General features: G+C 38.0%; 1 protein-coding gene across 2 annotated transcripts in view; it reads right to left on the reverse strand.

Annotated features, from left to right (window-relative positions):
* Positions 1-421: 421 nt before the first annotated feature.
* Positions 422-17,069, reverse strand: part of SCAF11 (SR-related CTD associated factor 11) — a 50,857-nt gene continuing 34,209 nt past the window's right edge. For both annotated transcript variants that reach the window (XM_084206992.1, XM_084206993.1), the window contains exons 9-15: positions 16,865-16,954; positions 15,466-15,572; positions 9,021-11,513; positions 6,707-7,050; positions 4,112-4,330; positions 3,562-3,681; positions 422-3,191 (exon numbers count right to left, since the gene is read on the reverse strand). In XM_084206992.1, the coding sequence (XP_084063118.1) occupies positions 3,063-3,191; positions 3,562-3,681; positions 4,112-4,330; positions 6,707-7,050; positions 9,021-11,513; positions 15,466-15,572; positions 16,865-16,954 (3,502 nt within the window). In that variant the 3' untranslated portion in view covers positions 422-3,062. The remainder of the gene's footprint in view (positions 3,192-3,561; positions 3,682-4,111; positions 4,331-6,706; positions 7,051-9,020; positions 11,514-15,465; positions 15,573-16,864; positions 16,955-17,069) is intronic.

The raw sequence follows: 17,069 nt of genomic DNA on the forward strand, positions 1-17,069 counted from the left end.
GGCACTTGTTTGTAGGGCACGCCCAGGGTTTGAATCCTGCCCTGTTTGCTTCCCACAGCAGCGTTCCACTCCCGCCCTGAACCCCTCCATGTTGTTCAAGTCCCGGGTGAATGGACTCTTTGCCACCTGCACTTGCTTTTTTCTAGCTTGGAGCACCTGCAGATGGGCAAGGTAGGGTGAAGACTAACTTAAAACAAATGAGATGTAAAGAACGGGGCGCCCAGGCAACACAGAACAAGGTAAAGGCATGTGCACAGAAGGAACAGGAGCTACCTTGCTTTCCAAAGCATACCACTTGAGCCAGAGTCATTTAAAACCAAACACTGCCAGCTGAGAGAAAAGAATTTATTAGAAACTGTTAAACATTACACAAAACTAAATTTTAGAGTATTTTTTTCAGTAGACAGCACTCCAGCCTACATACACAGTACTGTGGACTTTGGACAGCCACCGTGCTCGTAAGGTATAGCTTCAGGATGAGACATTCAAGCAGCATGCACAGTGAGAAAGGGGAAGGGGTGCAAGGAAAACCCTTTTGATTTGCATAAGTTCACAGAAGGTACACTTTTGTAATTGTTCCCCCCAAGGTAGCTTGGATTGAAGGAATCACCACTACCCTGGAGGCAGCAGGGGGCTCAGCTGCCCACCTCTGCTCTCAGTGCTGGCGCATGCTGGGACATTTCAGTAGAAGGTGTTTCAATAAACAGAAATCCACCTTTCATCCTACTGGAACACAACCAGGACTCTGGGGTTGCCGTACTCCCCCTCTCATGCAGCCACAGCAGCACAGACCTCGCTGCTTTTCGGCAGAAACAGGAGCAGAGTCTACAGATTAAGGCAATGCATTTCTTTAATTCAACATAGAAATTGTAACAAACTGCGTATTTTCTGATAAATTCTGAAGTATTTAATTGTAAAAAATAAAGTTACTGATCACTACTCTATTTGGTATTCTTCATTAGGTTTTGAAATACAGTGGAGCATCACTATAGTCACTGCCCCAACAACGTGGAAGCCAGTGACAGCTTCTCTTCCACCCAGGAGCTGCAAAACAAGAAACGAATCATCCCTCCCTTCTCCCAGTTCAAATCCTCCCTTGTTTCTTCCCACCTCCCCCAATTTCCACCTCTTCCAAAAGAGGAAAAAAAAACCCTTGAAACATTTATCTGGCTCCTGAAAGGAGCTTTATAGCAAGGCTCAACTGTATAGACTAGAAAAAGATATAAAAGTGATTAAAATCCAAAAATTCAGAGAAGGAAAATGTAATAAAGTACGCATGGCGTGATAAACCAGGATACACATAGCAATTTGCTACATTTTTCAAAAAGTGCTAACCAATTTTAGCTTAAAATAATTCAAGAGATCTTACAAATTGCTATCATAGTGTAAAACTGAGTAAACTGAAAAGCCTAAAACCTGACTTGACTGTAGAAAATGTATTATATCTGTTTCTAATTTACATAGCATTTGTATTTAGGCACACAAAAATAAATACAGACAATCAAATGCTTCATTAAGTCTGCAGAAAGTTACAGTTAAAACCAAGCAATCAACTGTTGTAACAAACATCATGCTTTTACACCTCTCTCTACACCACACGTGTACACGGGTGGATATCCCTTATGTCATCCTTAGGCTTCTGCAAAAGTTACTTAAAAAGTGAGACTTTTTTCTGCCAAAAACAGGTAATTTGGGAACTACTGGCTACAAAGAGATAATTCCTCAGAAATCTCAATTGATACTTTCTGTTAAAATGTTTTATTCCTGCTTCTGGGCCAGGAGGCTTTGGGCAGGAGTGAAAGCCAGGCTGATCCAACACCAAAGGCTGTTACAGCACAACAGGACTGGAGGGTTAGTGACAAGATTTTAATAGCACTGTGTAAGAGTAAGGGAACAAGTCAGACTAAGGCTCCTTGGAGAAGGATCTCAAGCTGTTCTTTTGCTAAGGAGCACATGGTGATCTCAGTATTCCAGCTCCCTGCTGCTGCCTCAGTAAAAGTGGTTTTACCTGAGGTGTAAGCTTTCCCCAGGTACATTCAGTGACCTGAGAGCTGTTTTTAGAATGCTTGCAGTACCTCTAATAACCTGTCTCCAGTGCTCAGGGAAGCAGGAAGACACTTGGCTTGGGCTCACCAATACCAGGCTGGAGATTCATGCCACAGTCCCTAATTAATGGAGGAAAGTATTGTGCAGCTGAGATTGGCACAACTGGCAGTCTCTGGTCAACTGGGAACCTCACGATAAATTCCAGCTTTCTTGATTTTACCTGAAGAAGAAACTTTTCTGTTTCTGAACATCTAGCTTTGGTACGCTAATTTCCTGCTAGCCTAAGGGCATAACCTAAACTGAGGTTATCAACGTGTGGTGATTGAGGGCTTTCAACACATAAAAATTATTCAAGTTATCCCACTATCTTGAAACAAATTAAAAAACATCACAAACAATACCAAGCAGCATAATTTTTATTTGGTGTTACAACAGCTGTGCAGCACCCATGCTTTTGGGCACCACATTTTACTGTTTATGACTTTTCTTTCTGAAATCTAAACAGTTGTGTTCAGACAACTCCATGTGCTTTTTTAATATACACATTGTGACCCCTGCATTCAGCCTGTCCAGTTAACGCTAGAAGTATTTGTCAAGGCAATTAATTATTTCATCTTTGCTATAATTAGCGAGCAATCAAAAGAAAAATTTTACTTTAATCTGACTGATCACATGTACTGTACATACCTGTTCCAAACCCAACGTACTCCAAGTTTCTAAGTTAATGCACTCTCTTATTCAAGTCAAAATGCTGTACATCTAAGTATCCACACAACCGTACATTCCTAATGATTCTTCTTTACACCTTTATTCTTTTTAGAAATCTGTTTTTAAAAAGGAATAAAGAAGTTGCCCTGCAGATCTATATTTCTTTAGAACAAAACATCATACACTACCTTGAAAAATAGTTTTATCAAAACCAAATTCAAATCACTGTCATGTACAATTTTCAGTTAACAGTTCACATTGAAATTGCACTTTGCAGATAGAATAAAACTAAAAAATGAAAACATATTCTATTTCCTTTCACAGGAGACTGCCTCTTCAGGATTTTTCTTCCGTGAATGCTTGTATTTGTCTACATACGCTTTCACTAGATTTGCCACTTTTGCAGAATTAACTTCTCCGCTCTTGCTATGACAAACCTGCAACAGTTTAAAGAACAAAAACATTTGAATCATTTCCATTGATTTGCCACAGTCCCACATTATTCATTTATTTCCTGACCCTTCTGATTCTTCCATCCCAGGCAAAACATATTTCAAAACTCCTAATACTTTCCAATTGCTTCCTAAATACGTCTGAATTCCCATTCAATTCTGCGACACAATAACCAGGTTCTGTTCTGAGAAGCCAAAGAAAGCTCTTGTGGATGGAGAAAGAAGAAAGGTATTTTTGCTTCTCCCTCTTCCCCCTTTCCAGCACCTATGAGCTGTTCCCACAGAAACGAGAAACCCACCCCAAAGCTTGCCCCAAGGTGAAATGTCTGCAGCTTGGATTACTGCACCAACTTACTTTATCTACAGCTTTCCGCACAATTTCTTTGTATTCCTCCTTTGTGATATCTTTGTTTTGGTAGAAAGGTTTGATCGCCAGCTTGACCTCTTGCGCTGCTTTTTCTTGAATTAACAATTTCTGAAGGGAAAACAAACTTGAGTGTTATATCTCACTGCCTATGTATCTTTATCAATCACAAGTTAACACTTTATAGGAAAAAGGTTGCTACAGAAGATTAGAAAACCACCCCCTCCCCCCCCATTTCAGCTCTCATAGGAGCTGCCTGTGCTCTGCTAAGCACAGAACGCTCTCCCACAGCAATTCAAGTATTATTTATAATAGTACTGCTTTAAAGAAGACTACATTAAAAGGAGTCATGGGCTAATCTGTGTCCTGTGGCTGCCACAAAAATATTACATACATGAATATTACAAGACCGAGAGGTTATTGTCATAACTTGCTATTTTTTAGTACATCAAAATACATTTACATAAAAATTAAATTTTATATGTTTTAATGTAAATATATAAACAGTGTATATAAAATATATGCTGAACTTTGAACTTGCCTGGTCCTTCTTCGAGCTATCAGCACTGGCTTCCACTGTTATACTTGCTTTGTTTTCTCCCAATTTTACAGCTGCATTAGAGCTCTTCATGTGACCTGATGATGTTGCATTACCCGAATTTGGTCCCTGAACTGTTCCCACGTTTCCCAGGACTGCTGCTGGAGCAGGCAAAGCTGCAGCACTCATGCTGTTACTTACATGAGAAGCATTTGGAATACCCTGTTTTAAAAAATCATCAGTTGTTAATACGTCATTCTTCTATATGGCAATGCGCCCTTCTAGGAGTCTCAGCTGCTTTAAAACGAGCACAAATACTGCATGCTTTGGTTCATTACATATTTCCACACTGCCCATTATTATGGAAGTTACACACATATTACATTAGATTGACTCAAAGAAAAAACCAAAAAGAAAAGCTTGAAAAGTAAAGCATCTTCCATGTCACCATAATGGCTGCCATTTTCTAGCTCGGATCCCAGTAATAAAATATCCTGCAAAGAGGCATGGAGGGTGTTAGTACAAGGGGAAGGAAGTTTATGGCTGCAGAATCAATCTGATTTACAGAACAAGGTTGTGATAAGTAGACATTTTCTAAAAAAAAATCAGCACCTAAACACACCTACACAAGGTACCACCCAAAGCCACACTTGCATTCCTGCATTATAACGATGCTGCTTTGAAAACATCTATTTTCATGTCTGTTATCAGCCTGAACTTGCAAATATAAATACACAAGAAAGAGATGAAATGCTGGCTGAAGTACCAGGATCTGTTTTTCAGGAAAAGCCATTTTCTGGCCATTTCCAAACATCATCAAAAGGCACTGTACATACTTTGGAACCCCAAAACATCCTCCTGACATGTTTCTGGCAGGAGACGCTGGTTTTTTGCAGGTCATCACCATTACTCTTTACACATCTGCATTTATCTAGATGGAAAATAATGAAAGAGGAATCTGGGCTCTTTGGAAAGGACACAGAAATGGAGCTGTTATAATCAGCATGCTAAGGCTCACTAGTGTGCTGTCTTCATTTTCCTTTCAACAGGAAGGACAGGTGGTGTCCTGCAGTATTCAGTCATTTCTATTGTGCTACCATTGAGGGGTTGTTGAATGAAAGCTCAAAGAAAAAGCAGTAGCAGCTGCAAGAGCATTCAGGTTCATGGACACCAGTCCACAAAAGCAGGTAAGAGCAACAAGTGTAACGTGGGCTTTACAAGAGGTAACTGTGTTTTGCAGCAATACGCAATCTTTACTGGAACTTATTGCTGCACTAGATACTCATTTCAGAGATTTGAAGCCAATGTTCTGACTTCTTACATCTTTGGAGGTGAAACCTACTGGATTTCCAATTGTGAAAATATTTTAATTCAGACAGGAGGCATTAATTAAATCAACAAGCAATGTACCAGCATTTTAGATTCAGCAGTACCTTGCTGGTTACTTTGCAGTGTATTAAGTTATTTCATATGGCCTGTGACTCCACTCAGTATTTCCCACAGCACTCAACTCTCCTTGTTCTAAGTTAATGACTATAAACAGATGACAGCAGTGAAAAGTGAGAACACTGTAGGCCACTTATCAGTTCACTTCAGATCTTTACAGATGATGCATGAAAACAGAGAGATAGAAATCGTTTGCTCACTTTTTCAACCTGGAATGTAGGGGGAAGTGGTTTAGGTTAGAACAGGCAGCAGCAAAAGAAAAGCACAAACCCCAGTCGACTCCTGAAGAGCCCTTTACTTATCATAAATGCAGTATTACATCTTCTTGCAGGGCCATGGGTTCTCCTCCAAGTTGTTCATATTCTTTTCCTTGATACAAAAGCTCTTAATATAAACAGGCAGCTAGAGGAGGAGCTCACTTATATAAGAGTTGTTTTAAAGATATCTTGAAAGTCATTAAAAGATGGTCTGACCTGCTCTAAGCTTGGTACAGTCTTTTTGAAACTGGAGAAAAAAGTGGGAATTAGGTCTCAAACAGGGCATGCAAAACCAGGAGAATCAGGTTAGAAGGTAGAAGCAAAAAACACCAAAGAGACCTCAGAAATTATTAATAAAAAGGCTCAAAAGATTAAACAGACTAAAAAAAGTGTGTGGGGGGAAGCCACTGAGATGGTGACAGCTGGAGAATGGAAGTATGGAACAAATGGGTGCTATGTAGTTCTTGGCAATTTTCCTCTGTTGATAGACCCCATGGGATGAGAACTGCAACACAAAAGTTTAGATCACTTCCTACATGCTGCTGAAACGGTATTCAAGCATTTCCTAGAATGCTTAAAAAAAAATCAGGTTTGAAAGGGAAAGATTTAGTATTGGATAAAAAAGATAATGGACAACACTGATGAAATTTTTCAGTGTTCCATTACCACAGAAACCTGGTTATGATGCTGTATGTTGTTATTTTTTAAAAGCTACAACCCATATGCTCATGGATGCTTCCACTTCAAATTTGGCGCAGGGTGGAAGAAAACAGGCAAGAGAGAAAGAAACTGCAAGTATAAATTTATGGTATTCAAGATAAAGAATCCTTAACTGGTATTATTTCACCATTGTTCTTGCCATATCATCTTGTTCTATGCTTCTGGTAAAGCATACCTGCAATTGTTTTCCATCTTGCTGTGAAGCAATGTAGTTGACTTGTTGAGATGGTGGGGGTGGAGGTGGAGGCGGAGGTAATCCCTGAGAAATATTTGTGGGAGCAGCTACCTGTATGAGAGGCACTCCGGTAGGGAGATGCATGGGCATTGGAGGGTGGATGTTGAAAGGATTTCGTTGCATATTCATCAAGGGGGGATGGACACCCACTGGATACGGGAAGATATTCATAGGTTGGTGCTGTGCATTCACTTGTGGCATTACATTCATTTGTTGCTGCATCATATTTATTGGTAACTGAGAACCATCATTTTGCTGGTTGCCTTGGTCTTTGAGGTTTACATCTGCCAAAGCAAAAAACAGACAGTATTTCAAGAAGAAATTCTGTACTTCATAAAGCAAAATAGGAGCCAGGTGTCTAAACTTTTAATTAAGGATGGATTATCAAAAAGCTTTCTAAAATCTGAGTATTTTCAAGATATTGCACAGCACTCACCACCACACATGCCATGAAACCAAATGCCATTTTCCAAGCCTAAAAAATGTAGGCTACTATGAAAGCCTGTGTTTTGAATTTGTTTTCTATACTTGCTCCCATAACAAATCAAATAAATTCTTTCATCACAAGGAAACTGCAATTTTTCAACAAAGAGCAGGAAGACAACATAATTTACCCAGTAAAATTACCTTCTGCAACCACAAAAGGTTAGTCACACATTACCACATCAGCAAGTCTCTGCTCCTGATTCACACATGCTCACTGTACACTTCTGGTAATTACAGAAATACTCTGCTGGGATTTTTCACACTGAGCAATAAGTCATCCTCAAACCATTTAACAGATATTCATATTCAGAATGAGTTGTTCAAAAACCCCATAATGGTACAACAGGTAAAACCGAAAAGTAAAAATAACCTCTTGGTGTAGCAAGTAGCACTTCTTAAATGAATTACTTTGATATCCCATCTTCTCTTCAACAGAAAGCAAGAACAAGCACCAAGCCTTTCAGAAGTCAATACATTAGTTTGGAGAAATGATTGATAGGCTGCAATTAAGATGTCCTTCCTTAGAATCCCTTCCTTGAGGAACCCTGTCATCTAATTCACAGGGATCGCAATCTAAGGTCTTACATGTCAGCCCAAATCCTTATTTTTAAAGATAATGGGATAACAGAATCACTAAGGTTGGAAGAGACCTATTGAGACTCTCTGGTCCAACCTCAAGTGGGGTCAGCAAAAGCAGGTTGCCCTGGAGGACCATGTCATGATGGCAACCTAGCCTGTTTTATCCAGTTATCAGAGATTGTTGTACTATTCTCAGCTTCCAAAAGTGAGTAACAGCATGCCTGTTTCCTGAACTACATGAAAAAGTCTTTGAATCACAAAATGCTTTCAGTTACAGGTTTGGTAAGTTTTCCCTGCAGTAGATAGAAGGGTGCCAATGTTGCCTCAAAACTAGGAAGGCACTGATGCAGTTATCTCTCAGAAGAGGGAGAAAACTGCTTGCATATGGGATGAAAATGGATAAAAATGAAAGGCAAAACAAGGAGACAGTGCAAGAGTTCAAGTGTAGTTGTCGTCAGAAATGGATTTCATAGTTCTTGAAATCAATTCACATCTATCTTTAAAGATTATTAATCAGGGCATTAATAATCTGTGGATGACTTCTGAGCTATTCAGAATCAATCTCATCCACAGCTCAGTTAACTTACTATATACCAAAAGTTTATTTCTGTCAGGGCAGTTGTCTTTTAGATATAAAAACCCCTTCAAAACTGATTTAGACTTAACATTTTGGAGGAATTTTAAAACTGAAATACAGTAAAGGCACTGGTTTTGTATTAATAAATTACCCTAGATTTTTTTAAAAGCATTTAAACAGGACTATGCTTATCTAGGAGCAAGATAAACATCAACATGCTGCTTGGTCATCTCTAAAATCTGCCATGTGGGTCTGCACAGGCAAATTCATGTCTTTTTGAAACAAATTAGCCTTTTTAAAGTTGTGCAGATTCTGAAAGTAACTATGAAGATATGCTTTCTCTTCAGCCAAATCAATTTACTTCAGCAGCACTCTTCAGCTGCACAGTCCTTAAACCAGAACTTGAGCTTTACGCAAAACCAAGAAGCCATCAAAATACAAGAAATCACCAAGCTCCACCTTTACCCCTCCATATTGCAAAAAGAGTGTGGATTCATCCCAAATAATTTTTTAAAGAACTTATCAGCAGATCGGATCACAGGACAACGTGACAGGATTTTGCTGAGCTACTGCATCTGTGCTTAAGCTATTACACTTCAAAACCATTAATACCTTGTTCAGGTGTCTCCTCTTCTTGTCTCATTCCCCATCCAGACTGTGGGCTTGATGAATTGCGTCCCCTTCTCGAATAATAATTCTGCACATCAGCAGGTAAAGTCTTCCTCACAGCCCAGCTGGACGCAGATGTCCACCCAGACCTGTCAGCGGGTGTATCGAACGAATACTCTTGCTCATTCTTACGCTTGCATGGCTGCTGTTCCGAGAACCTCGACGCTTCATTCCCAGAACCATCTGAGTTCCCTGAGAGAGGTTTTCTGTTTTGCCAGTGACTTTCACTCTGGTCTCCATACATGAAACCGCTTCGGCCACGGCCACCTCGGCTACGCTGACCTCTCCCTCGATTCGGAATCCAACCTGAACCAAAGTTTTTATTCCAAGACTGTCCTGCATTATCATGCCTACCCTCTTCCCAATGTGGTTTCTCTCTCTCTCTGTTCCTGGCTTCAGGAGCAGAGTTTATCTTCTCCATTACCCAGTCTGGACAATCATTTCTCTGCTTATCTGAAGAACACTGATCATCGTTGCTTTTTTCTGTATTACTGTCCTTCTCTTTTTTAAGATTTTCGTTCTGTTTCTCTTGATCACTTCTACGGTATCGATCATTTCCTCTGGGACTTCTCCAGCTGTCATTTGACCATCTCTCCTTCCATCGAGGTGAATGACTTTCCCTCTCATTTCTAGTGAATGAAGAACCTTTATTTCTAGTCCTAGATCGTGATCTTGATCTAGAGCGTGACTGTGACCTAGACCACCTCCTATTTCTTCTTTCTCTGTCACGATTTCTTCTTTGATTATCTCTATCACTGCTTCGAGACCTAGATTTTCGCCTTGGAGATGAATCCTTAGTTTGTGATCGAGAAGATGATCTCCTGCTTTCCCTGACAGTTTCCCTTTTGGGAGATCGAGATGGTGGTTTTTTCTCATCTCTGAGTGTGTCTCTCTTTGGAGAACAAGATGTGGATCTCCTTCCCTCTTTCACAACTACCTTCTTGGGTGATCGTGAGCTCCTGTCTCCAGTTGTCTCCCTTTTAGGGGATGGTGATTGAGATTTCCTGCCCTCTCTCCCAGAAGGAGACCAAGTTGTCGATGGAGAGTGAAATCTAGATCTTCTAGTTCGAGCCTTTTTCTCTTTTGTGAGCTCTGCCTGGCACTCTCTTGCTTGAGGAACAGTTTCATCTTTTTCATCAGAACCTGATACAGAGTTTCCCATGTCACACTGTAAGGAGTTCACTTCTCCTTGCTCTGTACTTTCAGGTGGTACTAACTGCTCAATCTTAGGTTCATTCTGGTCACTGCAAAATGAGTCACAGTCCATTGGTATCATTTCATTGTTATCTTCACCAAAATGTTTATGTTCAGCATTTACTGGGGGAGACTCTGAAGTTCCACCCTCTTCACTTTCTGAAATGGTGTTCTCTTTTAAGGGCTGTTCTGATCTACAGTCCATAGAAATACTGTGTATTAATGCATCTGGTTCTTCATCTTGAACAGGTTTTGTATTTGCACAGTCTACTACTGGTTTTAGTTCAGTCTCAGAATTATCTGTTTCCATGGCTTCAGGATGCTCAGGCACTTCACTTCCGGGGCTCTCCAATGGCTGATCTTTTTGCAGAGGTTCCAAATGTTCCAACAATTCATTTTCTGGACTAGCGATGGGTTGATCTATTTTTGTCAAAGTCTCTATGTTCTCCATTAATTCTTTTTGAGGACTACATGATGTCTGATCTACTTTTTCAGAAGTTGCATGGTCACATACATCATCTTTGGGACTAGCTACTGTTTCCACTTGTTCAGGAGTATTTTCACAATTGTCCTGACTGGAAAGATCTGCATTTTTTTCAGTAATTACTTTAAATTCCTCACTTCCACTTCCTAAAGTTAGTACTGGGAGTTCTTGGAGAGAAAAACTAACATCTGCATTGCCTGAAGTGTCTTCATCTCTGTCACATTCTCCTGTAGTTTCCTCAATTTCTGCGTGCTCACTATAGCTTTCCAATCCATTAGCAGATTCTGTTTCGACATTATTCTTCTGTGGGAGGCTTGCATTATTGCTTTCATTATCTGACTGGTGGTCTTTATCTAAAGTTAAGACTGCTTCAGGCTCAGCAATGTCACCACCTTCCACTGAGCCACAGGGTGATTTTTCAGAACGTGCAGAACTTCTCAGTTTCTTTTTAACTGCAGGTGTTTGTTGTTTAACTGCTCTTTTAGACTTGCGTTTTGGAGGAGCATTCTCTGCTTCTGAATGAGTTTTATTCAGAGATGGGTTATTGCTTTCAGGGGCACTACAAGCAGAACTGCTTGATCGAGGGGAGCTCCGAGACGGAGTCAGAGCCTCGTTTTTGCTGTTTCGAGCAGACCTTCTCGTAGGAGTAGAAGCAACTGATTTCCTCCTACTTCCTCTAGTACCAGATGAACCAGAGGCTTCCTTTTTCTCTTCTCCTTCTTGGGTACATGCAACAGCATATCCTTTGCCTAAAGATTCTAACAGAAACAGAAGACATTAAGATTTGATAATGACCATTTATCTGGATGTATTTAAAAACATAAAAGGGCCTTCTGCAGCATAACAGATATCCTCAAATAATACAATTTAAGATTTAGTATGTAATACTGCCACAGTTTTTTTCCTTTTTAAATGAAAACTGGTTGTTTTAAAGAACAGAAACAAGGTAAAGTGACACATCAGATATCTGAACACACAGTTTAGAAGCAGTGCTGGCATGGCTGCATGGACAGTGATAGTATGCAGAGTGAAACTGTTATTTGTTATTTATGAAACAGCTGCTCCAAGATAGCCAGCATTTAAACTGTTAGAAAAGTAAGGAATTAACCACACAGCACATAGCAGGTCCTGTCACTGTAACACAGGCATGCTGATATGAAGCGCAGTACTAGAGAAAGGGACATTTTCCAGTGGCCATCAGTGGATGATCACAGGTGCAGCAGTTGATCAGATATAGCAATGACAGTGCAACTTATTCACCAGTTATAGGGCAAACTGAACTTAAACTCGGCCACAAAACAGCCCAGGTACCAGCAGCACCTATAGCATGCAGCCTACAGTGCATTAAAAAAACAAAAGCTCTACGAAGAATGACTAAGGCACACCTAGCAAGCAGCTCAGCTCTTGTGTTGATACTGCACTAATTTATTTCATGCCATCTACCATTCAATAAAAGTCTTGGAAGGGAAGCTAAGGGTTACATTCACTGCACAGGGAAGACTGCACTGTCGGCTATGAAAGCTTCTGGTGGACAGCTCAGGAATTAAAGATTAATGACAATTAAGTAAATATACTTGAATGCAATACTTCAGAACTACATTAATTTCTTGGTATGTCCATTAATTCGTTTCACATGTTGTGTAGATTTCAGGAAGCAGCAAGGATGTGGTGTTAAAATGCATTCTTTCATGGCTTCAATTTCATACACAAACAGTGCAAATCAACTAAGAAAGATTAATTGCTATAGATTTTACAATAAATCTCTCACATCACAAACACATCATTTTAACTCTGTACATTATTTCCCATGCTTCTGCTACAGTAAAATATTTGGCTAATGTATTCACATACATATTTTAGAAAAGTAAGACTGGAATAAGAAAACTAAGTAACTGCAAAAAAGCCTCTTTCTACCACTGACTACTTTGTTAAAACAAAAAAAAAACCTATCACTGTATTAAATGCAAACAATAATCTCGAGAGAATTAATTCCATAATGACCTTGCTAGCTTTTAAAAGAGCACAGGACTACAATCACATCCTCTGACCTTCCTTGCAAACACACAATAATTTGCCTGAACATGAAAAAAAAAGTACTGCTTCTGGGTTTTGCATGTCCGATGATCAAATAATCACTTGAAAAAATAAAAACCAACATCAACTGTATAGAAGGTACCATGTATTTAAAAGAAAATAACATGATGGTAAAGAACTTCCAGAGGAATTTCAGGTCTGACACTATTTTGGGTATCTACTCTAACAGTCTCACCAATCATTATCTTACGAAGTGATTTTACAGTGGTTAAGCAGCACTTCCTCAACAACAGGTGGCTGTCTCAGACTAATTATGTCTTCACATCTATTACAATAGCCAGGAAATCAAGTCACATGTTACATGACATTTCAAATTTTAATATCTGTGATTATTTTCTTCAAGGGAAAAGAAATCATCTTTCGATAATTAAAAAAAAAACCCCAGCAGAATACCAGTGGAATGTGGGAATCTGGACAGAATTAAAAGGCGAGTTCTTTTTCTAGAACATTCAAAATCTACGTGTGAAGCAAAAACCCTTTTTTAGCATTCCCAACTACTTGTAAAATTTTAACAGAAAAGTTTCACAAGATTTGGACTTGGACCAAATAAAAGGCATTTCAGCTGACTCTTTATTGAAAAATATTTCAATCACACAAAAACTGCATAATGCCAGCATAAATCTTAGTGGTATTCGTAGATTCACTAAAGCGTTTTCACGTCAACTTAGTAAAACAGACTATTTAATAGGAACAGGCTATTAAAACTGCAGCAGCTACAGGGATGATTCAGACACTACATTATATGGTCATCATTGATATTTGTATGCCTCCTTGTACAGCTCTGGAAGCCAGTGTCAGCTGTTACCTAAGTATACAGTTTTGCATCAGAGTAAGACCAAAAGTTGAGAGAAGCTATGATGTTTCAGGCAAAATTTAGTAAGAAATGAAAGAACCAGTTTGCATCTTTTTAAAAATGCATTTATTTTCTTCATTCTCCTTTTCTTCACCTTTTTAAAAAGTCTGTGTCCTTTTATATACTTGCTGCGCATCTCTAACAATATTCAGATAAGGTTTCTCTTTGCCTTTGTCTTTACCTTTTCTTATGCGTGCCATTCTTTTACTCAGATGCTATATAAAAACAAAATGGGGTAGGAACACTCACTCAAGAGAATGTGACTAAAATCCTCAAGGGACATCTTCATGTCCACCATCCCCTTGTTTTACTAGGAAATTTTAAGGCTCTTACTTCCTGCATGCTCCTTATCAATAGGAATTATTTAAATAAAATGTGAAGATGACTTAAGCTCTGAATCTTAAAACACTGTAGTACGTTGGCTCTAATCTTAAAATTCAATCTTTGTCCACAGTACAAGTATCAAAATTCTAATCAAGACAACTGACAAGATTCTGTTCTAAACATAATTTTTTAATGCTTCTGGTGCATCCTAAGAAAAAGATTGACTATAGAAGTAGAAAAGTAGACAGGGAAGTCAAGAGATACAAGCTAACGTACTGCATTAATTTTTTTCATGCAGTTTAGTACAGTATATTACTATATCCTCTAGTATATTACTATATAGTAATACTATATAGTAATACTATAGTCTCATAGTATATTCTATATCTAGAATTCTATATTCTTTATCTATATATAAGAGTATACCCTTATAGTATATTACTATATACTCTATATACTATTACTATTACTAGAGTATATTACCAAAGTATATTACTAGAAGCAAAATGGTTAAGGATCAGTTACATTGCACTGCCAAACATCAGAGACCTGAGGAAGCAAACTATCCATTTTTCACTGAGAAATGTGGAAGAGAAATACATACCTTTAAAAAGAATAAGAATATGAATGCAAATTTTTCATTATCCTTCTACTACTTAATTCCTTCCAAAAATTTATTTCCACACAATTTTCATAAGCCAGGAGACCCAAATCCATCCTATCTCTTTGCCTACTAGACAAGTGAAAATGGTGTGATTCCCAATTCAAAGAAGGTATTAACTCAAGCCTTATAAAATAAGACTCCTTTGTTTCCACTTCTTTGAACTTGTGCAACTTTTTGGAAGAGAAACTACATTCTTGCTGAGTATGGAGACAGAGGCTGTTAAAGTAACTGGAGGAAGGCAATTCCTTCCATGTCTTGTCTTCTGCTGCTTTCCTGACAGAGCATGGAGCTCCAGCACTTTTGCCAGGTTTTGCCCTGTAGAGCTTGTACGCAAACTGAAAGAGATCCATACACTTCACTGCTTCCGAACTAATGCTGTTCTCTGCTAGAAAGTTTTGTTCCTCACACTGCACAATATACCTCTGAAACATGCCATTCATAATGCATCAAAATAAGATTTATCCTCAAACAGTGGGAAATGAAGAAAGAAGGGCATGAATGGAAAAAATGTTGCAATTAGAAATGGAATAAGTCACATAAATACTTATTAATTAATCTTCAAAAGAATAAGTTGTACCAACTTTGGGGTGGATTATTTATGTTCTATATTCCAAATTCAGAAATTAAGTAGCTGACTTTGAAATAGTACCAAATTGCATCAAAACAGATTTTTTTTCCCCCATTAAGAGTAACTAACTCTGTTTGATTTCTGATAATCATACTTTAACAATACTCCACATGAGCTATAAAGAAAACTTACAAAAAAAAAGTTTACCAAAGTTTTCCAAAGGCCTGATATTTGTTGGAAGAACTCTTCCCGCCACTGCAGAAGAAGTGAGAAGAAAGGTCTCAGCTTCAGCTCCATAAGATATTAAAGGAACACTGCAAAGTAAAAGCAAAAGCAGTACCATTAGTTGTTTTAGTTGTTTGCAGCAAGTCTTGGAAACAATGCACAAAACCAAAACACATTAGGCAACTACAATCCTTTTAACTACATCAGAGCTGGAGACAAACACAAAGCTGGCAGTGAACAAAACTTTCCTTGTCATATTTAATTTCAGATTTATTTTACTGCCTAATCTATTAAAACTGTTTGAACAAAGTATGTTATGTTAAACCAATATACATCTGGCTTTCTTTAAAGTCAAATACAAAACCATAACAGCTCAGTCCAAAGCAGTAGCACTGGAAATATAGGGAATGAGTGCTGATTTAGTACTTCAGCAGAACAGCAACCTTTTCTGCAGTAAAATGAGAAATGGTTTACATGAGAATTTAGAAAATACACCTTTTATTTTTTTCTTCAAGCAAACAAAATAAATAGCAAAAACAGAGTTTAGTTAGAGATCTACAATTTTTGCATTATCGCTGAGTTGGAGTGAAACTTTTCCTAAGAAAACGCACATGTAATAGATTTATTATTTCAATCCTAGATGCAATTTTTTATTATAATTTAAAAATTCTTCACTTGCAATTTTAACTTTAATCTTTTTTTTTAATAGCAAAAAGAACAAAGATATTTGTAATGAAATTAAGATAATAGAACCAATTTCTTATTGTGTTATTTTAAAATCAGGTATTTTTATGGTTCTGCTTTATACTGTCAAAAAATATCCTTAGGGCATGCTTTAACACACACCTGCTCTCTGACAAGAAAACCCATAGAATTATTTTATGTTCTCTGTTTCACTTGATACAACTCTGTTAGCTCTTTTTAGATGCAAACAGAATTTTTTTAATAAATTATTACAAAAAAAGTGATAGAACCAACCCATGAAAGTACGGTACAGGGCGCTGTGGGGAATCAGAATCAGATTGATGCCAAATCAAGCATAGTCTGATATCTAGAGACAGAAATAATTTTAAAAGCTCATTGAATATTAGCTTCCAAATAGAAAAAACATTCAAACTCACATTTCCGTGAAAAGGTGACATATTAAGATGCACAAGTCAGTGGAGTTACTATGCTTGTCACAAGCAGCAAAAAATTATTAAGACATACAAAAAAGAATCTATTGACATAAAATCACCAAGCAGCAAATATATAAAAAATTAACAAATTAAATGCAAACTACTTAGTCTCAAGAAAATAATATTCTATCTAAAGACCAATTTGAATTAATCAAATTCCAAACTTGAAGTATGATGATCCACTACAAATCCAAAACACAGACCTTTCAACTCTAGCAATCAAAGATGAACAGGACAATTCCAGTTCCTGTCTCTTCTGTCTGATCCCTGAATTGACTTCTGTGAATTCTGTACTGAAAGACAAATTTCATACAAGAAGTTATAAAAAGTAACTTTGTACTATGATAATTTTGTATTTCAGTAACTGCTCCTATCAATGACTTTCATTTAATTGTATTACAACTTTCA

This window comes from Fringilla coelebs (assembly GCF_963513975.1).
Source record: "Fringilla coelebs genome assembly, chromosome: 5".
In the NCBI taxonomy this organism is placed as follows: domain Eukaryota; kingdom Metazoa; phylum Chordata; class Aves; order Passeriformes; family Fringillidae; genus Fringilla; species Fringilla coelebs.